Source organism: Typha latifolia, chromosome 15 (genome assembly GCF_019914945.1).
Source record: "Typha latifolia isolate L0001 chromosome 15, TyphaL0001v2, whole genome shotgun sequence".
NCBI classification, from domain to species: Eukaryota; Viridiplantae; Streptophyta; class Magnoliopsida; order Poales; family Typhaceae; genus Typha; species Typha latifolia.
In genome coordinates, this window is record NC_133100.1 from 4,716,964 (window position 1) to 4,740,535 (window position 23,572).

Below are 23,572 nucleotides of genomic sequence, written 5' to 3' on the forward strand. Positions count from 1 at the left end.
TTGACAAACCCAACCGCCCTCTATCTTCAATTTCAATTTCTTTACGCACCTCACTCCACATCGTGTCATCCCTCTAAAACTCCACGTTTCATCCCGCATGGCTTCCCACCCTCTTTCTTCTCTCACCTTCCCTCCCCCTCCCCGTTCCAATCTCAGATCCTCTCCAGCCACCCACCTCTCCTCCCATGAGGCTCTACGTCTACGTTCTCGAAGCCCGAGGTCTCTCCCCTTCCAAGTCCTCCGCCGCCGCCTACGTGAAGCTCAAGGTGGGCAAGCACAAATCCAGGACGAGGGCGGTCGGGCCAACCGCCGACCCCGTCTGGAACGAGGAGTTCGTCTTCCGGATCGCCGACGACGAGGCCGAGGCCGTCGAGCTCGACCTCGACGTTGGCGTCTTCCGCCATTTCGATGCCGCGGGGAGGGAGCTCCTCGGTCGCGTTCGTCTCCCGATCGCGAATCTCTTAGATCAGGGGAAGCGGTCGCTTCCGCCCACTTGGTTCTCGTTGCAGCCCAAACACCACCATGCATCAAAATTTAAGACCAGAGAATGCGGTGCGTGCTCTTATTTTTCAGTTATAAGTTTCTGTAATCTTTGCTTTCTAATGCGTGATCTCCTGCATTTGCTCAGTAGGTAGGTAGTTGAATACATATAAGGTGTTTGTATAATTGTTCAAAAGCATTATGTGTGTGTGTGCGCACAATGAGCTCCATGATGTGAATAGTTAACATAGATGCCAATTCACTGATTTTAACTTGAATGGCAATACTATCATTGGTATATTTGAGATTGTACATATCTACCGGTCTTATTAAAAAAATACTTTCTAATGAGATATACTGGTAATAAATAATTATGGAAGAGGTTATCGTTATCCATTGAATACTATTTATTTCTGTTATATAAGGATACGGTGACATTTACTTGAGACTACATCTGTATGACAAAAACACGCATATGACTAATATATTTGTCATCATCCAAAGATAATTCTAAATATAATTAACTAGAATAATTAGTCTCATTCAGCGATAAAATTGTTGAGCACTGAGATGGTATAATTTGACCATGTAAGTTGCCAATTTACCGTCTATCCTTCTATATATAGATAATGTTTAATGTACAAATAACCAAATAATAAATTTAAGGTTAACCAATTAGCATACTGATGCTTATGGGTCATGCAAAGTTCATCAGTTAGCCAGTCCAGCCATATTTATATCATACAGTGTACTGATTTGGTTCGACTCTTCCTGGCCCTTTCTGCATGTAACATTCTATTTACCATTTATCCAATTCAGCTTGTTTATGTCTTGGATGAATTAGAATATTCCTTATATGGGTCAATGACAATTAACCCACTGATTGGATTTTATTAAGATTGGAGGCTGGTAAACTGCAGGAGCTACAAGTTGTAGATCTGGCATTATATCTATTAAACTCAAGGTCTTACCTTGTTTCCATACTTTTGAGTATAAATTCTCATCCTTGGCAATCGCCACCATCACTTTACCAGTTTACCCTTAAAGAAGAACTGGGCCATGAACCATGTAACACTATCCATGGGGCAGGAGAAAGTTTTACCTTTGATATCATATGCCATTGGAAAATTATAGAATCTGAGAATATAATGTACAAACAGTAGCTAGGCAATTAATATTTGTGACTTAAATTACAGAAGGTAGGAGGCAACCTATGTGAAGGATGCAGCAATGGCATACCTCGACTGTTGGAGTTTGTTCTGTATTTATTCTTGTGCACCTGAGAAATTGATTTTAATGTAAGAAAATCAAGAGTTTAAACATAACCATAATATGAGCATCTGTTTTAGTCTAGGGTGTAATGAGAATTATATTCTAGGTTTGAGCTTAAGGGTGTGCAGTGGTACACCTTTATTTTCCCTTAAGTCAAGTTTAGAATTTTCTTGAAGAAGATTAAGATTGCATTAGGTGGTTCGACAATTGTTGTAGTACAGATTTTGGAAGAATGACAATGTGTATGAATCCTTATAGGGTAGGCATGCAATTCCTTGTATTAATACGCAGCAATATAAGCATATCTTTAAACCTTTTACCTGGAGTTCATTTTTATTGAGTTTGAGATTTGAAGGCACTTTCCAGGAGATATACCAATAGTTTATTTTTAATACATTTGAAAGTATATCTTACATGTTTTAATGACATTAATCTAATTTCTAAAAATATAGGGAAAATTCTTCTTACAATGTCTTTGTATGGAAGAAGCAGTGATGTTTCTGTTATTCATTCTTCTTTCCCTTGTCCAAGCTTATGTGATAGAAGCAATCTTGGACAAGAGGAAAGAGCAGCTACCGAATCTATGGATATTGCTAAGGGAGCAAATTATGTCACCGAGACATGCATGAACGAGTCAATGTCTGCTGTCAGCCAATCAGAATCTCTAAATTCTAGTGATGTGGAGACAGGATTTCGGGAGATAAATGAAGAAAATAGATCATCTGTTTCCAGGAATCGTGACTTGCTAGAGGTGTCTGATAGTGTCAAAATAGACAAAGACAACATAAATGCAAATTTGTCATCTTTCACCTTCGAGGATGCTATGGAAACCTTGCAGCTGAGGGATGACAACAACATGCCTGATAATCTTCAAGGAGGTGTTCTTCTTGAAAAAACATATATTATTGAGCCAAAGGATCTGAACTCTTTTCTTTTTCATCCTAACTCGCAGTTTGCAAGAGATCATGCCACACTGCAGGGAACCACAGATTATCAAGAAAAACCATGGGAATGGAAGAGAAAGAACTCACAATGTTTGACTAGGATTGTTAGTTATACAAAAGCTCCAAGCAAATTAGTAAAATCTGTAAAAGCTACCGAGGAACAGACGTACCTTAAAGCTGATGGGAAAAATTTTGCAGTTTTGATCCGTGTAAGCATGCCAGAGGTACCCTTTGGTTATTGTTTTGAGGTTGTTTTGCTCTATAAGATTATGCCAGGTCCAGAATTACTTTCAGACGAGGAATGCTCTCAACTTGTTATATCCTGGAATGTTGATTTCCACCAGAGAACTGTAATGAAAAGCATGATTGAGGGAGGTGTTCAGAAAGGGCTGAAAGAAAATTTTGATAGTTTTGCAGACTCGATATGTCAGTATGTTAAATCCGCAAGCTCATCAGAGCTTCTGTTGGATAAGGAGCAGCTGCTGGCACCCTTGCAGCAGGAGCACCAGACAGATTGGGGATTGGCTATCAAGTACTTCTGTAATTTTACAGTAGTTTCTACTGCTATAATGGGATTATATGTTCTTCTGCACATTTTTTTTTCACGGCCTGGTATGAAGCAGGGCCTAGAGTTTAATGGTTTAGATTTGCCTGATAGCTTTGGTGAGCTGATTATCTCGGGAATATTGTTTCTCCAAGTGGAGCATGTATTAAGTATGGTTTCTCATTTTGTACTGGCAAGACTGCAAAGAGGTACAGTTTATTTCTTCCCAGAACTAGTGTTTTACCATTCTGGAGTCCTAGTAACTGATGTGCATTATAGTTGTCCAACATGCATGTTGGCTGTCTCAAGTTTCTACTAACTGCTTTACACATGGATAGCTATCTTGGATTAGTTGATTCATTCTTTCCTTTCTTAGGTAGTGATCATGGAATCAAAGCACAGGGTGATGGTTGGCTGCTGACTGTAGCTTTGGTTGAAGGGACTAACTTACCATCAGTTGTTTCATCTGGATCTGCAGATCCTTACGTGGTATTTAGCTGTAATGGTATAACTAAAACAAGTTCCGTACAGCTGCAGACACTAGATCCGCAATGGAATGGTCAGTTTTTAAGTTGTAGATTCACTTTATTATCTTAATTTACACTAGACCTCTAATTGCTTTTGTGGTTTAAATATCATAATGATTTGCTGAAAATCTGCAGAGATAATGGAGTTTGACGCAATGCAGGAACCACCTTCCGTATTGGATGTTGAAGTTTTCAACTTTGATGGTCCATTTGACCTTGCAGTCTCTCTTGGACATGCAGAGATTAATTTTCTAAAACATACATCTTCAGAGCTAGCTGACAGGTGGGTTCCTCTTGAGGGAAAAATGGCTCAAGAATCTAATAGTCAGCTACATCTAAGAATTTTCTTGGATAATACTAAAGGATCTGAAACTATTAGAGACTATTTATCAAAGATGGAGAAAGAAGTAGGCAAGAAGGTATTTTAGTCTAGTTATTTACTATTTTACTTATTTCTGATACAAAGAGCTGTTCATGATTTTTTATCCTTTTGCTTGCTAGTTGACTATTCGGTCACCTCATAAGAATTCAACGTTTCAAAAGCTTTTTGGGTTACCACCAGAAGAATTTCTCGTAAGTGATTACTCATGTTCCTTAAAGAGGAAGTTGCCACTGCAGGTTCTTATTTCAACTTTATCTTGCAAGTTTATGAATACAGTTAGACTTTTCAGTTGGAATGAATGACTATAATAGACTTGAGGAATAGCTCTCGAATGATTAACAAAATCTTTTCATTGCAGGGCAGACTTTTTCTCTCAGCAAGAATTATTGGATTTTATGCTAATCTATTTGGCCATAAAACAAACTTCTTTTTTCTCTGGGAAGATGTTGATGACATTCAAGTGATCCCTCCATCCTTGGCAACGGTTGGAAGCCCAGCTCTGCAGATAATCTTGAAGAGCAGTCGAGGACTTGATGCCAAACATGGTGCTAAGTCTCAAGATGAGGAAGGAAGGTTGAAATTTCAGTTTCAGTCTTTTGTGTCATTCAACTCAGCTAGCAGGTATTATGGAGTAAATGTGCAAATTATCTTTAGGTTCTGGGAGATTCTAAATTGTAATCATTGCACACTTCCAAGAGAAATGATTTTATTTAATTTTTTAAGGACGATTATGGCGCTGTGGAGAACAAAAACCATGCCACTTGAACAAAGAGCTAAGCTGGAAGAAGATCAGCAAGAAGATGGAAAGCATGTTCAAATTGAGGACACGGAGTCCATCTTGAATATGGAAGACACTGTTCTTTCAAAAGCATACATCTTAGAACTTCCTATCAAAGTGAGATTTCCAATATTGTCTTTCAATTTTTGGATATGTATCTGGCTATGAGAGCTTCTTATTTTTATTCTTGGGAAAGTTCTCCGAAGATTATTCGTATTTATGTGTGTTATCTTTTCCTTCTCGTTGATGTATTGCAGATAAATTTACTGATGGAGTTATTTGAAGGGGGTCATCTAGAGATGAAAATAATGACTAAAGTTGGTTGTCTTGATTACTCAGTTACCCCCTGGGAATCTGTCGATGCCAATGTCCATGAAAGGCATGTTCGGTATAAGTTCAATCGTTACATGTCTATTTTTGGCAGCGAAGTGGTTAGCACTCAACTGAAATCTACTCTGGATGATAATGGATGGATGATAGATGATGTTATGACTCTTCACAATGTTCCATTTGGTGACTACTTCCGGGTATTATTTTTGATGTTCACCTTCACTTCCTGTTCTATATTTGTTACATCTAGGCTCTAATGTTTTCTTTGCGGCAGGTACACATGAGATATGATATCCAAACCCTCTCGTCGGATGCCACGACTACAAGATGTGATGCATTTGTTGGCATTGAATGGCTGAAAAGCTCCAAATTCCAGAAGAGGATCACCAGAAACATATGTGACAAACTCACTCACAGATCAAAGGAGATCTTTGAACTGGCGGAGAGGGAAATACTATCTTTAGAGTCACATTAGCAACTTTTGTTACGATTTATGGTGCCTTAAGTTTTATTTTTTTCCTTTCAGTTGCTTATGTCATTCTCAAGTTCCAATTATCTTTCATTTATTTTCTCAGTTTTTAAGTTATTTTGTTAAGCCAGAGAAGTTCGGAATCTAGAAACCCTTAATTTCATAGTGATTAATTGCTTTACTTTTACATTATTTTAATTTTATTTTTTTGGGAAAATTTGTATATAATACCATCTTTTAATTGTAGTTTACTCCTTATATTTTTATTATTTGCAAATCGAGCTTTATGATTTAACGAATATGTGCAGAAAATACTCTGTTGTTAGATTAGTTAGTTAAATTTAATTAAAATTTTGAATTAGGCTAACTATATTAAAAAAATTACGAAAATATCTTCAAACAAATTATATTAAGGATAATTTAAAAATAAGGGCAATTTAGTTATTTTAAAAATAAAATATTTTTACTTAACGGAGTATTCTTACGGTATTAAGTTTAAATCTAATTTAGAGTATTTTTTATATATATTTATTAAATTATAGGGTTTAATTTATAAATAGTAAAAATATAGAATGTAAACTATATTTACTTTATAAATTTCCTTCTTTTTTTTAGAACATCATCTCAACGGTCTGTTCAAACATGCAAGCCATTAGTAGATAGAAGGCCACAATCAGCATTTTATGACAATTTTACATCCTTAATCTTATTCGAACAGTACCTTGTCAATAGGAGGTTTGTGCATACTATTCGGTCTGATTGGTAATCCACTCGAGAAAAAAAGCTTTATTACGAACAAAATCCGTGGATATATAACTTAACCTAGTTATGCACAAGATGGATCAATGTACTTCACTGATCAACGACGTATTACATAATATTAGCAAAAGATGACGTCTTAATTCCTAGAATACATTTGTTACTATTAATGCAATCCGGTGAAAGTTTATGATGCGATCTACGTCAGATAGGATCACCTCATGAGGATATTGAGCTTAATGGATTGAGTCTAGTTATCTTATTTACTTATTTGGTTTAGTCAGAGCCTTAGTATGTTATAATTTTATTTAATTAGCTAAATCCAACTCTAAGTAGTTTTAGAAAAAATATTCGTCGAATATTTTACAGTCGTTAGAATAATATCAAAGTAGCTGGATAGATCACCAACCTTCAGATCTACAAATTTGGTATTCACGACTTCTCTAGATTCAGAATCTATGTGCGACGAAATGAAATATTAATCCAACAAAGATAAAGAAGGCTAATTTAGTCAAGTTATTTAGTTAGTCTTATTATTTGAATTTCAAATAAATTGGATAATCCGCATGTGGATCCGATCCGCTAAAGATTTTTACTCCTATAAATAGGGGTAGATAATAAGGATTGAATGGAAGAAATCTGAGTTTAGCCAAGTTATTATTTTCTTCTTTATCTTTTATCGTAGTTGTTAAATTATCTTATCTTTCTAGGAATTGATCATAGCTTTATTCTAGGAATAGATTATAGCCGTAGAAATATCTTGATCTTTCAAACCCTAGCCATCTTCTTCCATCAACCACCTTACCTTACGGTCCACCATCACCCTTGGCTGTCCACCACCCTCCCGTTGAATATTTATCGTTCTGACCTATTTCCACTGTTTTATTTTTAACTTTTTATCTAGATATTTGTAAAACTAAAGCCATTAGAATTCTATCTTGTGACGCTACTATCACCTAAATTTTTATAATTTTATTATGTCCGGATCGGTCTAGATCTGGTTCGTTAGAGTTTTGAACCAAATAAAAAGTCATAACTTTTTGATAACATAATAGGAGATTTGTGCATATTAGTTTGGTCCATTATTAACAATACATTCAAGATAAAAAGGTTTTGTTGATTGAAAACTAAAGACAAGTTAACCTAGCTAAAACATATGTGGATCAACTATATATGCACATATTCCGTCACATCAATATATATGAGTTCTTAAAAGATGAATTTTAATCATGATAAAGTTGCTCTGATATAAATTTTTTACAACGGTTGGCACTCTGCAAGCCCATATTATTAATGAGTTATATTACTTGTGTGAGATAAAGTTACAGAGGATTGAAAAAAACTTTCAATGCATCTAAATAATAACGATTAGAATTTATATAAAAAATATATGAGCAAAATAATGAACAAAATTAATTTCATTATTTAGTAAATAATTATATCAATTATCAATAGATTACTTTTTTTCAAGTGATTACTTTTGGTCGATTTGCAACATAAATAAATATAATTTATGTTTTTGCTCTAATACCTATTTTAGTTTCCTTTACAGGTTCACCGATTTTAGCTAATTTTTTAGGTACAAGAATTACCCCTATACAAAGTTTTAGAATATCTCCTTAGGTTGTTACATGTAATGAGATCTCATAACACTTATAGAATAAAAACAAAACTCTTATTAGTTCTCTCCCTTCTGGCGGTGATATATAGAATTTGGATCTCATTTCTTTGTCTTTCAATTGGTAATTTCATAGCCTTTTCTATGAAATGTATCTTGGTGAAAAAATTTAGTTCTTTCAAATGGACACAATTTACTTTTGGAAAATTTGTATGTAACACCCTATTTTTTTTAATGTAATTGCAGTTTTCACCCTATATTTTTATTATTTACAAATCGAACCCTATTAAAAACATTATTTTATTTTATTTTTAAAATAACTAAAATGCCTAAAATGCTCTTATTTCTAAAATAATTAAAATGCCTAAAATACTCTTATTTCTAAAATAATTAAAACGCCCTTAGTATTACTTAGTTGAGGGTATTTTCATAATTTTTTTAGTGTAATTAACTTAACCCTAAAGGTTTAGTTAAGTTTAACTAACTCATGTAGCTATAGGATATTTTTTACACATATTTACTAAATCATAGAGCTTAACAGGGGATTAACTATAATTTCATTAAAAGAAAGTGTAATATGCAAATTTTCTTTTACTCTTGTACCCCCAACAATGCTTTTCTAAAGCAATCGTTAATCCTAACCGAACCAAAAGAAATACACTTTTAATTGTAGGTCTCGTAGATTACTAGAGATACATAAGCCACTTAAACCATGGTAATGCATTTTTAATCTGAATTGCTTTCTTGTTCTTTGATTAGGAAATCTAGAATTGATGGCATTTTGAATTATAGTTGTACTAAAAGAATGTATAGTGATTGCTTTATTTTTTTTAATCAATTTGGTGCAGTAGATTAACACATACTATTGTAGGTGAATATTATGAACCGGACAGCACTCACTCTACTTGATTGAAGACTTGGAAAACCTTGTCGGACTTCGCATATGAATGACTTCTTTTTCAAAAATTGTACAGGCTCCTTAATTGTGCTTCAACATGGAAATCTAAATATTAAAGTTCCTCTCATAAAAAAGAAAGACTAATAATTGAGATGTCATACAAACTTCTGATTACCCTTAATTGGAACATGAAAAACTAAAACTAGAACTTTAATTCTTAATAATCTACAATGATTGTGGTTAGAGTAATTTTTTAATGTATTTTTGTAATGTACTCTATTATTCCATTATGTTGACAATTTATGAGAAAGCATTTTTTGTACTTAGGATAATTCTAAATCTTCTATGCTTATAATTATTTGTGTTCTTTACTAATTAATTTCATAGTTAGTACTACGGAATCCATAGGGAGTATCTTTAAAATCCGAAGATACTAACTATAAAATCTTTTATTAAGAATTCATAGTCTATTATTAGTTAAATCAGTTTTTTTTATTCTTAATTTGTGGATAATGCTTTGGTTGATTAATTTATTATGCAGATATTCTATTTTTTTCATTCATAAGAGAAATCGACCTAAAAATTCATATACAAAAATGTCACAAAAAGAAGAAAAAAAATTGAAGATTTTCAAAAAACTTCCAACTATAGTCTCCCTTGTTACCTCGAAAAGATTGGAGTTGGATTCAAATTTATATGAGCTCCTCTTGTTAGCCCACTTCAACTTACTCCCTTCAAGCACTTATTCACGTTCCCCAAGACATACCACTGCTGCAACAAATAATTTATGCATAAAAAGTGATTCCAAATTCAACTTTGAGAGATTTTCTATTAAAAAGTGATTCCAAATTCAACTTTGAGAGATTTTCTACTAGGCTTATAGGGAAGGAGACAACAAAAATATTGGGCTTGCCTCTCAAAGACGACCATGCACATTCAATACTGTCAGTGCTAATAAACGGATCTCTACTATCTCCATAACCTGCACTACTTGCAGATCTGAGAATGAGACTATAGAGTCCACAACCTACACTACTTGCAGATCTGAGAACGAGACTATAGAGCACCTTTTGGTTGGGTGCAATATGGCTAGGGCTGTTTGGTTTGCCTCGAGTTTGGGTTTCAAGTTTAACAACTGCCCCTCGAGGTTGGACCTGTAGATCATGGAGATAAGTGACTCCTTCTTTACTGAGCAGCTAACTTTGACTTTCTCAATTATGTGGGCCATCTGGAAAGCTAGAAACAGCTAGGTATTTAGGCAATTAAAATCTTGCCCTACTAAGATTCTGGAAGAAGCAAATAGGCATGCAAACCAAAGCTCTAGCTACATCAACCAACCACTTTTCCCAGTACCAGGGAGGGAAGATGACAAGGTGTTAACCCCATAATATGGGAGCTTATCTGTTGGGTAGATGCCTCTTGAAAAGAAAGTTGCACTAGGGGCATTAGTATTGCAATATGCGAATTCCCGAATACATTTTGCTTGGGCAAATTCATATTCTTGATCCATTGTACATACGCAAAAATGGGGGGAAGCAATGGCACTCTTGGAAGGTCTGAAAGATATCTACAACATGAGAGTGACTTCACGGTGCTTGCTTTTTAGTGACTCCCAAACAGTGGTTAAAGCAATTATTACTGTAGATGATTTGGATATTGGCTAGGAGATTCTAAATGTTGTCAAAGAATGCATATGGTGGATACAGATGTTAAGGGATATCAAAATATTCTTCATGAGGAGATGCAACAACACTATTGCCCACTCACTAGCTAGCCTAGTTGAGTAGAGGGATCCTTGTAAGATCTAGACCCACCCCTCTAAGGGTGAGATTTGTACGTTTGGCTTTTAAGGAATATATCAGTCCACGGACTTTCATCAAAAAAAGAAAACCTACACATCCAGTGCAAAGTCTACTACAGTGATAGGAGGAATGCAGTACACATTAGTGGATGCATGCTTATCCTCACAATAAATTTGTAAATATTTTTTCTCTTACACATGATTTTGGAATTCAACAACTCCACGAGGATTCTATTGCTAAATTCTTATCAAACTTGAAATTGGAGGATGTAATCTTCACACAACACCTTGGTTTAGAGGAGCCAATATTTTTAGAATTTAGGGAAGAGCAAAACCTTTCTACAAATAGTGTTGAGAAAGAAGTAGATGATAGTACTAGTGGGAAAGATACTAGTAGTAAGAAGAGAAAAATCAGCAATAAAAAGAAAATGTGAAAGAAATTGGTGGATACGGTATTTGTCTTAATCCATAGTTTTTTTATCAAAATCCAAAGATGTATGTACCTCCCTTATAGCTGATAACATATTTATCTAGGTTGTGCCACCCCAAGGATATATTTAGACAAATCCAAGAGGTATGCAAAGATGTTAAAGCAAACATGAGAAATTAAACGCTACAATACAAGTATTAGATAATTTAAAGAAAGAAATTGCTTGCCTTAGTGATGCAGACTAACTGATAACTATGATTAGCCTACAATTGTGATAGCAAGCAAAGACGAGAACTGTACGGGAGGTAGAGACGATTAAGGTAAAGAGAGACAGAGGGAGAAGTTACCAAAAAAAAAAATGCTAGGATCAAGAGAAAAAGAAAGGGCTAGAACAGAGGAGTAGTCTATTCAATAATATAGGGTTTAAACTCGCACTACAAAAAAATAACCCTACACTATATGTAAAATAACCACGCATTACACAAAAAAAAAACCATGCATTATAAGGTAATGTGGGGTTTTATAAGCTGCATTGTAAGAAATTTTGCAATCCAAGAACACCACATGAAAAACAAAACAAAGAGTAAATCACTCGCGAGAAAGTTAATGGTTGACAATGAGAACCTTTTTTTATTTTGTTAAACAAATACTTCGACCAAAGTAGGGTTATTTGCATCGAAAACCCACTTAGTTTTTGATTTAGCGAGGTAGGGTCATTTTTTATTTCTCTTATACTTAAGGCTTTTTTTTCTACTTTTCTTTCAACTTTGCCATTTTGGTCATTTAGTGCCTCATTAAATGTTGACGGGAAACTATAAGAGAAAGGAATGACCCGTACTCATCTTCTTCTTCATCTTTTTCATCTTCTTTATCTTCTACTTCATATGTTGTTGCTAATTCTTCTTCTTTTTCTTCTTCTTTTTCTTCTTATTCTTCTTCAATTATGAATATGAAATTCATACTTTAAGTACAAATTTCGTACTTAAACTATGAAAATTCAGTTGTATATAGTTTTGAAAAAATATTCACAAGATAATCATCTGAAGTCCAAAAATTATAAAACTAATTGGATAAAATCTATGACATCATAATCTAGACCTTTTTTATTAGGAGTTTTTTCAGATTCAAAATACATCAATAGCAGAATGAAGAAATTATAGTTTAAGTATGAAATTCTGATAATAATTCACAGTTTTTTTAGTATATATTGCAATTTACTTATAATATTAGATTAAGTTATATTTTTGAAATATTGATTAACGAGTTTTTATTTATTTAAACTATTTCTAATTTGTTTGTATGTAAGTTGTAATGGTGAAGTATGTAAATTCTGCAATGTAAAAAAAATAACGAAAGTTGTTAAAAATCAATGAAAGTTGTTATTATATTTACGAAAATGACTAATTAGAGATATTCTTTCTATACAAGTCTCTCTAATTGTTTTTTAATTAATACAGTAAGAGACTAATTAGAGATAGTTTAAGTAAATAAAAACTCTATAATTAATATTTTAAAGAGAGAACTTAATCTAAATTGCAAACAAATTATAATATCTACTTAAAAACTGTGAATTATAGTCAGAATTTCATACTTAAATTATGAATTATTTGTTCAGTTGCAAATAGATTTCGAATCTGAAGAAACTTTGAATACAAAAGTTCTAGATCACGATGTTATGGATTTTAGACAATTGATTTTATAATTTTTGGGCATCAAATGGTTATAATTTTTCAAAATTGTGCAGAATTAAAATTTCATAGTTTAATTACGAAATTTATACTTAAACTATGAATTTCATACTTAAACTATGAAATTCTGAATCTACGTAGTTTTGAAAAAATAATCTCTTATATAAATACTATTGGAATTGACATAGAAATAATAATAATCATACCGAGTTATGTTTTTAGTTATTTAACTAATTATAATTATATCACAATTATATCCTATTAATTTCTTATTTTATTATTAAAGAGCAATTAGAGACTTGTATAAAAAAAAGAAAGGATTAAGAGATAGAAAAATGGGCAGTAGAAGAAGAAGAAAAAAAAAGAATTAGCAGCAGCATATGAAGTAGAAAATGAAGAAGATGAGTACAGATCATTTCTCTCTCTTATAGTGTCTTGTTAATATTTAATGAGGTACTAAATGATAGAAAGGCTAAAATTGAAAAAAAAAAAGGTAAGAAAAAAAGTCTCAAGTTCAAGAGAAATAAAAAATGACTCTGCCTCGTCAAATAAAAAATCAAGGAAGTTTTCGATGCAAATAACCCACCAAAATATAGCTAAAGGATTTTTTTTTAACGAAGTATACTATTTGTCAAACTAATTCCAAAGCCAATACAACTATCATTAGCTCAACATCACATGGAAAATCACTGTCTCATATAGCAATTCTCATTGGAGTTATATATTATATATTGATATGTTGAAAAACTATTATTTTCTTATTGTATAAAAACACTTTTCCAAAAAGTGACTTATAAATCATTTTCTAGAAAAGGCACTCTAGTAGTTTGCTATCTGAGAAAGTGATTTATAAATACTTTTAATTGTATTAAAATACCTTTCGAAAAGCGTGTTTCTATAAGATTAAATGCTTTTCGGGAAAGTGTTTTAACTCAATAAAATGCTTAACCTATAAGCTTTTTATTTCCTATTTAAACCCTTACCCATCTCCACAAAATTCTCCAAGTGTTCGTTTGCATTCTTGGTCTCGGTGCCGGCGATTTTTTTTTCCTTCAAAGTTCTTAATAGTTTCTCGTGCCATGCAATCCTAGTAATAATGCTTTATTTCTCCTCCCAAACCTTAAGCGCTTCTCTCTCAGTATCAACTAGATTTCCTGCACTCTCCTTCTCTCTCACCATTCTCCTCTCCCTTTCTCTCACAGTGGCATTGTTGATGCAATTGTGTTATATTGCCATCAATTATAATGTTGTGAAGCATTGTTCTAATTTTTTCACGTACTATGTTATGACCCGATCACGTAGGTTAAGTCGAGTTAAGTCAAGTGAATTAGTTAGCTTTATCTTATTATTTTGAAGTTCAAATAAATCTAATAATCTGCATTTCTATCTATTCCACTAGGATTTCTACTCTTATAAATATAAGTAGTCATGTATTGATAATAATCGTGGAAGAAGTAACCATTGAGGACCAGAAACTCATCTATGTTCTTATGAGTGTCTCACTGGCGCCACCACCACCATCAGCCACCGGCGATGAGCCATCGGCGTGGAGGAAGGCATTGATAGAGTCCATAAACTTGTTGAGAGAATTATCGGACTCAATCTAGGCCTTGACAACGGTTTTCCTAGCCTAACACGGCTAGCCAGTACCACTGGCCACAGCGGAGCAAGCCCTCCCACGATAAGAAAACCCAACCCTTGAGGGAGGGGATGAGCCAGCCCAACTATGGCCTTGACCCCTCTTTCAACCGTAGTGGAGGTCCCTCCACCACCATAGAGCCTCACAACTACCGCTGCAAGGGCTAAGGTCGTCTTCCCCACCTATGGTGGAAGCTAGGGTTGAAAACCCTAGCTTTCCTCGATCCAACCTCCACCGGCTACAATCTCAACGTCTCATCTCTTCCACGGGACCCCCACACTCGAGCTAGGTCAGCAGTAGCCATAGCAAACGGCCTAAAGAGTGCCATCGACGACCTCTTAGCTACAACAAAATTATGGCTCGTGGCTACGAGTCCAACATTCTTGTGACCATCGACGGCTATGGTCAGCCTCCTCGTGCCAATTGCCATCCAATGGTGGTCAACGCAGCGACTAGAGATCATCGCATGGCCGAACCTAATGGCCATGATCATGAGAAAATTTTTCGAGCCAAGCCACGTCCAAGATGTTTCGTCGGGTGTCTCCGTCATTAGGCCTCCACGGTGGTGGGACATCGACCACCAACCATAGCCGCCAAGGGCCGAGGGACCTACCAACGATGCGCCATGGCTGCTACTGCTGCAACTCAAGCCTGAGCTCAGTTTTCATCTTCCACCACCGCTCGTCGTCACTTTGCTGTTGTGAGGACCCACTGAACGCCGACTACTACTGGTTAGAAACCTTGCCCAGTCGCCGCTATATCCGATGTAGCCCATCACGGCACCTCTAGGCCAAAAAAGTAATTTCAAACCTAGGGTTAGTATTTTGAATTTCATGAATTTTTAACTTTGATAGTTTACGTGCAATGTACCTCGGTTGCAGTTGTTTTGGTGAAGTTGCGGGAGTAATTGTATTGACCATATGCTTTTAATTTTAAAAGAAATATGCATATAACACCCTACATTTTAATAAAATTACTATTTATACTTTATATTTTTACTATTTATAAATCAAATCTTATTATTTTATTAAATATATGCAAAAAGTACTATTTGAACTAACACCTTTTAATCAGATGCTATCAAATTTAACTTTTTTAAGAATAACTAAAATACTCTTAGTATATATTCGGTAAGTATAATTTAGCTAGAGATATTTTTCATAATCTTTCTAGTATAGTTAGCTTAACTTAGATGTTTGGTTAAATTTATATTTTATTTTGTATATATTCGTTAAATTATAAGGCTTGATTTACGAATAGTAAAAATATAGGATATAAATTATAATTTTATTATAAGACAAAGTGTCATATATAAATTTCTCTAATTTTAAAGAGTGCCAAAAGTTCTGGTTACTTTCTTTTTCATATATTTGTTTTTGATCCTCTCATATGTATTATTTGTAATATTTTCTTTCTTTAGACTCTTATTTATTTGAATCTAGTGATTTTGAGACTGTATCAGAATTGCTTTCTGCAAGAGTAACTTATAAATCGCTTTTCGAGAGAATAATTTATTAATTACTTTTTCTGAAAGTATTTTATACTCAAAAGAATGATTATCTAGCATATTAGTATATCGATAAATAAATCTCTTTCTTGGAACTTGATTTATAAGTTGCTTTCCAGGAAAGTGATTTAAAAATCTCTTTCACCAATCTCTTTCTCCGGTAGCAATATATTAGTATATTGATAAATTCACTAAGAATCGTAGTCATCTATACTAATTTTATACATGCACTGAGATGGCAAAAATTATATGGTTTTAGAATTAGTTTGAATAATATTATATTTTGGTAAAAGAATTTCAGTACATTGGTAAAAAAAAAAAAATCCCAAACAAAAACACCTATAAATCTAGTAAGTATCAATAAACAAACCTAATTAGCAAATAAACTTGTCTCTGGCTCTCCTACTCTACTCGTACATGATTGACCTAGTCTAACCATGAAAACACTTGTTGTTGCACCACTCTCGCAGCTAATTCGTTATAATGTATCCAACTGCAAGTCGCTCGATCCGACAAAACTTTAGACCGCCCTCGCTACGATCATCTCTATTTTCTTGCCGCACAAAGCAATCAACCTGCACCTATTTATTTTCTCTCCTTTCCATTTACCCATCGTTCTTCCCTCGATGGATCCGAACCCTAATTCCCACCCCATCCTCTCCTACGTCCTCTCCCGCTTCCACCCCTCCCTCTCCTCCAAGATCGGCTCTAAATCCTCTTCGTCCTCCGCCACCGAGTTCGACATCGAGCAGCCCCCGATCAAATCTGCCTCCTCCTCCTCCGGCGCCGGCGATGACGTGGATCTCGTCGACCGCATGCCCCACCTCAAGGACCCCGCCGTCCTCGCCGCCATGGCCCACGCCATCTCCGAGGTGGCGCAGACCCGCTCCATCCTCCGCACCCTTGGGGACCGCCCCGACCACGAAGCCGTCGACGCCGCCCGATCCCGTCTCGCCGAGATCGAGGGTGCGCTGGCTCGACAGCTCGAGGAGATCGTTCGCTCCCCGCGCCCCGAGGAGGTGGACCGGCTGGCGTGGCGAGCGGAGCAGGCGGAGCGCGAGAAGGAGTGCCGAGCGAATGCCGAGAAGGAATTGGTTGCGTGCCGCGCCGTGATCCAAATCGACGAGATGCACGGGGCGTACGAGACTCTGCTGAGGGAGGCCGAAGAGAGGCTCGATAAGATCTATCGGTCAGCGGAGGATGGCGGTCTTGAGGATGAGGGTTCGGCAAGCGGGCAGGAGGAGGAGAACGTGAACGAGGAGGTCATCGGGATCTTGCAAGGGGCGGCAGGGAAGTGCTTGGATAGGGTGGAGTTGTCGGACCGGCAGTTGAAGCACCTCCCGGAAGCATTTGGGAAGCTGCGTGGCTTGGTCTATCTGAATATTTCCAATAACCAGCTAGAGGTTTGTTTACACTTTCTCCTCCTTGATGACATTCCATTCTTTTTCTGTTATGTGAAATAAAATTCTACTTTGGTCTATGGTAAACTATCCTAGAGTTTTTAATTGGAGAAAAAGAGTATTTTAGGTATGCGTACTGTTAGCAGTATGAGAACTACTAAAATGAAGGCCTTCCCTTATCTAAGTTGACAATAAGAGTGACATTCAGGAAACAGTTTCACATCAATAGAATTGAACAGAAGTCATTGTTTTTTCATCTTTTTCTGTATTCTTTCTTCTTATTCATTTCTCTTGCACAACTATTTGTTTCCATATTTAAATCAATTTACTTCCGAGATAAAATAGTCCTTACTTTACTTTCTTAATGGAAATATTTTTTCTTTTCAAGTTGATATCTTCATTTTTATCGTAATGTAGTTCAGCGCTAAAAATGAGTGAATGTAACCTAAATGGGTTGTTTGTGACCCAATATCCAAGGTATTAACAAATTTTCTATGAGACTACTCTGGTTGAATAACGTGACTTCTTCCAAGATGTCATGCACATTAAAAGAGGAATGTAGATTGGCAACCAGCCAAGTACATATGCTATGATAATACAATTGTGGAGTTAGAAGAGAAGATCGGATTTCTTTTTATAGAGTTGATGAAAGACATGAAGCAAAATATAGATGTCATTTTTGGGTAGTTTTTATATGAGTGTGGAATTGAATGCCATTATCATATTATTATAAGAAAGTAAGTATGAACTTTCCACTATGAGGTGCACCTAGAGTAGAAGGGAAACAAAATTTTTACAATGGAACAATTTTATTTCACCTTGTCCTTCCCTTTAAACTATGTATTGATAGCGATGTACATGATGGCATAATGCTTCTTTCACTAGAATCTTAATTGAAGGATTATTAATAGAGCTTTCTTTGGAAGGATTGAACATTAACGTGTATGCCATATTCGTCTATAAAGTATTAAAGTGAACATAGTAATGTCTAGATTTTACAGAGAACAAACTAAATGGTTTAAATGGAAGTTGTTTATCTCCGTTTGGAATTAGTGTAGTACTTCAATGTGACAGCTACTCATTTCTTAGCCTTCTGTAGTTTAAAAAAGTCCTCAATATATCTTAGTAAGGTGATTGTAAGTTTGTATGACCGTAATAACTTATTAAGCTTTGTTTTTAATTTTTTTTAAAAGAAGTACTCAATATAGCTTGGTATGGTGGTTGCAGGCTTGTAAGGCCACAATATCTTATTGAGCTTTGGTTTTTCAGAGGAAAATTAAAAAAAGTGAGAAACTATTTTGGAGGAAATTTGAGGGTATGTGAGAGAAAATTGGAAATATGGGTGTCAATATTATTTCTGATATAACATAAAAAAGTGAGAAGATACTTTATATTTTATTTTTCCTTATTTTCCCTTTATTGAAAAAGTCCTCAATATAACTAGGTAAGATAGTTGCGGGCTTGTAAGTTTGCAATAGCATACTAAGCTTTGTTTTTTTTCTTAAATAGATCTTAATATATCTTACTAAGGTGGTCGCAGGCTTGCGGGACTGTAAACCCACAATAACTTGCTAAGCTTTGGTTTTGGAGAGAATTTAAAAAAAAATGAAAAAGTGTATATTTTGGAGGGAAATTGAGAATATTATTACTTTTGATGTAACATAAAACAGTGCAAAATGTCTTTCTTCTGGAGGGAAATTAATATTATGTCATGTAAATGGACTAAAATATCTTTTGCAATGTTGGATATTAGTACCAAAATATTATTATTAAATTTATAAAAGATATTTGCAAGTCATTTTAGCAGTAAATTTACAATTTGAGAATAATTCAAACTTATACCTATTTTATTTTTTTTCTCTCCTCTTTCATCTTTTGAATATAATCAAGGATAAACTACCGTTTGGATACTAAATATGGTTAGTATTCCTTGACCAAGTTTAAGGAAAATCCTTGAACTCAAACCAAAAGGCCACCTTAATATATGCAATTCCTAATTCAAGAGAGGCGACTAACTAGTGGTACGAAGGAACATGTTGATTCTTGCAGTAATCAGTTTGATGTTGAGAGCAAAATTTAAATTAGATATCTGAAATATGGGAGGCATGTATACAATTATTTTGCACCGTAGGTTTATCCAATATGTAACATATAGTGTTTCTTATTTATTTATCCTGCCATTTGTTGATATTCTGATATTTTGTGAATTTAGATGATACATGGAACTAACTGACAATTATTTGAAAATATTTTAACACCATTTTGAAATGCCTTTTCTTCACGAGTAAAGAATGCATGCTCGAAGTTAGCAAGTTATTAATCTAGCTGTAGCAGCAAACTAATAAGCATTAAGTTAGTGAGCATTGGAATATGAATACTCATATCAAATACACATCCACTGATGTAATAAACAAACATATCCTTTTCTCCTTAAAATTTGTCTTACTGAATAATGGTATTTTGTCGTATTTGTAACCTTTCTGCGCTTCATACTTCAAAAATTATTGGATGGTAAATTATGATAGTTTTTCTTCTTAGCAAAAATGAAAGTTGCAACAAATGTATATCGAGTATCGACAAAATCAAAAGATTACAAAGGGGTCAATATGTTAGTTAAAGAAGGATAAGATGGGTGAAAGTTTTCGTTTAGTTGATTAAAGATTAAGTTTTTAACAGTTGTCCTTTAGTTTCATGAATTTCGTTAGAAAAACGATAGCATCATCGAGTCAGAGTTTTTTGATTTGGCAATAAGAAGTTTATATATATATATATATATATGTATGTATATATATATGTATATATATGTATATGAAAGATCCCTTTACTTCACATTATCGTGCTAGGCTGAATCAAGGTTCCAACTCACTATTTTGTTCCTGATTCCGGTTGCTAAAAAGATGAAACTTCTCAGAGTTTCATTTGGTTATGAAAGCTATGGCTCTTGGTGCAACAATATTTTGGTTTTTTTCTTTGCCTAGATGTAAAAGATTGAAAGAAACACAATCTATATATATATATATACACACTTGCTACTGCTTATATCAAGTTACGAGTTCCATGCCATCTTCCTTGTTTAAATGATAGTGCAAAACTACAAACTTAATTTGTTTGTTGTAAGTCGAGGTTCTATACTTCTATGTATCGGTATTGATCACTAGAGAAAATGATACATATTAGCAATATTGGCCGTTTTGGTTTTAGAATATTTCTTAATTACTTTAATTCTTAAAAATAATATAAATTTTTTTTTAGAAGTTGAGGAAACTAATGATAAGAAAATTTAGATTGCTTACATAAGATAGTAGTAATATAATATAAAGAATGAAAATACAAAGAATGATATCTTCCATTCTTGTGCTCATTGCATCATCAACTCTAACATAGAGGTGGTAGGAAGCCTCCCGTAGATGAGGCAAGTAATCACCTTTGTAACAGGTGACTGTAGGAGTGTTAAAAGAAAAAAATAGAAAAGGAAAAGAGAGAAAAATATGAAGAACACATAAAATGTAGCATGCTGGACATCAAGAGATCAATAATTGATGTCTCATGTCTTGAATTGTATTTAGATTAGATGCAATTTATAATGTGTGACTGCGTTCCACATATATCCGCATGAAAGAAAAATCAAAGTTTGTATTTACAGCCAATATGGGCGATTTGACCAAATATGTATTTGTTGATATTTGGTAGATACAGCTGATATCAGGCTGAAACCAAGGAAAAACCGGTTTGAATCTCAGTTGCGAATCGAAAAGTGCTGAACAATACTTCGAACCTTGGTTCAACTTCTTTTGATGTTCTTTCTATAATATTGTGAGAAGAAAGTAATGTCAACTAGGATATGGCTGATTTCAATAATACTGCAGGCTATAAATTTTGTACTCATTAAAATAATCTTACTTATGGATTGGTAAATTCAACCTTTACATAAGTGTTGCTGATGATTTGTATTACCATAATGGCTTGTATCATGCTAATCCTTTTCTCGTAAATGATAGGTTGAAATGTCGAACTGCTTCATCATAAAAGTTACTAGTATGCTCTATGTGCGATCTGTCATAGTTAGGCCTCATTTAACAGACTAGTACTCTTTCGGCTGGCATTCATCATGTCAGTCACTCAGTATCACCAGCTCCCCAGATTAATACATGCACATGTGCGCATATGTTAACAGCACTATGAGCACTCTTGTAGCTTGAATACAAAAATACTAGTCAGCTGAACCTTTTTAAGTTTTAAACTTTTAATCATCAGAACATTAATTATTATAGCAAATTAGCAGCATTGAATAGTTGAAATGTTATTTCTTTATACCATTTCAGAAAGTCATGTTGTCACAATGGGCTTGTGTTGAGGATAGTTTACTGAGAATATAAATCCTTGTCTGATTCTAAAAGTGATTGCCATGGCTGGTAATTTACATTAAATAGCAAATATCTGATTAAAATTTGAATGCCATGTGGTGCCTTTTTGGATCGCAATATAGGTTATTCCAGATGCCATTGGAGGGTTGGATTGTCTAGAGGAGCTCCATCTTTCATCAAATTTTTTAGTTTCCTTACCTGATTCTGTTGGCTTGCTGTCTAATCTGAAGATTCTAGATGTATCAGCTAACAGGCTGAAGGCATTGCCGGATAGCATTTCAAAATGCAGGTACTATCTCCAAACACAATGTTGAATTCTAATATATTGTCAGAATCTGACACAGTTGCTATAATCACAGATCCCTTGTTGAGCTGGATGCCAGTTACAATGAGCTCGCATATCTGCCCACTAACATCGGGTATGAGCTAGTGAATCTGCAGAAGCTCTCTGTTCACCTCAATAAACTGCGTTCACTCCCCTCTTCTGTTTGCGAGATGATTTCATTGCGCCATCTAGATGCCCACTTCAATGAACTTCGGGGCCTCCCATATGCCATAGGGAAATTAATAAATCTGGAAACTCTAAATTTGGGCAGTAATTTCAGTGACTTGCAGGAACTTCCTGCCACTTTTGGTGATCTGATTAATCTTAAAGAAATTGATCTCAGTAACAACCAAATCCATGTGCTGCCTGATACATTCGGTCGGCTTGATAAACTCGAAAAGCTCAACTTGGACCAGAATCCTCTTGTTATCCCACCCATGGAAATTGTGAACAAGGGGTTGGAAGCAGTTAAGGAGTACATGGCAAAAAGGTGGCTCGAAATTCTGTTGGAGGAAGAAAGGAAGAGCATGGCCGAAGAAGCAACAGAAACACAAGCAGGTTGGCTGACACGTAGTACCTCATGGCTCAATAGCCGGGTTTCTGAAGTTTCTGGAAGTCTTGGAGGATATCTAGGAGTTGGATCGAAGTCTTCCAAGGATCCATATCTTGATCAGCAACTGTGATGGAATGCTCATTAACAGTCTTCTTGCGAGTTTCAGATCTTTACCATGTACAGTCTTTGAGGATTCCCTTGAAACAATAAATTAGCTATTTGTTTGGAAAGTCTGTTTCCTGCTTCTAGAACCAAGTGTATAGCACTGTTCCTTGCAAGGCGATTGGTGTTTTTTGAATGTAATAAGGTACTCTATTCTGTTAAGATACCTGTTTTTTTCAATCATATACTACTTTCCCCTGATACTTGACCATCTGTTACCATTCCGCAGCATATACTATATATATATATATATGTGGAGATAAAAGAGCTGTGATCAGCTAGTATTATTTTTGCAGAATCCCAATCAAGCAGATTACATAATTCAAGAGGGATAGGTTCGCCTTGCTGCAATGGGAGGCTTTCCTATCTTGACCCTTTGCCCAATGGGTTCCCAAAAAATATGGGGAGACCCTAACTTCCTTTGAAAGAAGAGTAAAACACTCCAAAACAATATTTCTAACACGCCAAGGAATAGACTTCTCCTTGCGCATGATTTGCACCTACTCTTTAAAATCAGACTTGAGGTAGAGATTGGAACCAGTCTAACAAAACGCAAGCCCAAGCTGGTGGCCCACATCTCCGTTAGTAAAGCAAACACACCCATAGTAGGTTTCCAAGCAGTCGCTATGAGATTGCCATTCTCATAGCAAAGGATAGCTCCTACCTTGCTCTTTTTTCCTCCTTAGCAGCTCCCCCTTCATT

At 35.0% G+C, this 23,572-nt stretch overlaps 2 protein-coding genes across 2 annotated transcripts; both read left to right on the top strand.

The window, feature by feature from the left end:
* Positions 1–5,990, top strand: LOC140801632 (C2 and GRAM domain-containing protein At5g50170-like). Its single transcript, XM_073156836.1, has 9 exons — positions 1–552; positions 2,205–3,449; positions 3,617–3,799; positions 3,903–4,186; positions 4,269–4,385; positions 4,508–4,770; positions 4,873–5,044; positions 5,185–5,454; positions 5,532–5,990. The coding sequence occupies exons 1-9, from the start codon at positions 186–188 to the stop codon at positions 5,730–5,732; spliced, it is 3,102 nt and encodes a 1,033-aa protein (XP_073012937.1). The 5' UTR covers positions 1–185; the 3' UTR covers positions 5,733–5,990.
* A 10,485-nt stretch (positions 5,991–16,475) lies between these two features.
* Positions 16,476–23,071, top strand: LOC140802223 (plant intracellular Ras-group-related LRR protein 3-like). Its single transcript, XM_073157666.1, has 3 exons — positions 16,476–17,469; positions 21,953–22,119; positions 22,190–23,071. The coding sequence occupies exons 1-3, from the start codon at positions 16,693–16,695 to the stop codon at positions 22,836–22,838; spliced, it is 1,593 nt and encodes a 530-aa protein (XP_073013767.1). The 5' UTR covers positions 16,476–16,692; the 3' UTR covers positions 22,839–23,071.
* Positions 23,072–23,572: the final 501 nt, after the last annotated feature.

Bases quoted from the DNA above. Each gene is read 5' to 3' on its own strand.
- LOC140801632 (XM_073156836.1), top strand. From the start codon at position 186: ATGAGGCTCTACGTCTACGTTCTCGAAGCCCGAGGTCTCTCCCCTTCC. The intron at 553-2,204 runs GTGCGTGCTCTT...CTAAAAATATAG, and splicing joins ATTTAAGACCAGAGAATGCG to GGAAAATTCTTCTTACAATG. The intron at 3,450-3,616 runs GTACAGTTTATT...TTCCTTTCTTAG, and splicing joins ACTGGCAAGACTGCAAAGAG to GTAGTGATCATGGAATCAAA.
- LOC140802223 (XM_073157666.1), top strand. From the start codon at position 16,693: ATGGATCCGAACCCTAATTCCCACCCCATCCTCTCCTACGTCCTCTCC. The intron at 17,470-21,952 runs GTTTGTTTACAC...ATCGCAATATAG, and splicing joins TTTCCAATAACCAGCTAGAG to GTTATTCCAGATGCCATTGG. The intron at 22,120-22,189 runs GTACTATCTCCA...CTATAATCACAG, and splicing joins GATAGCATTTCAAAATGCAG to ATCCCTTGTTGAGCTGGATG.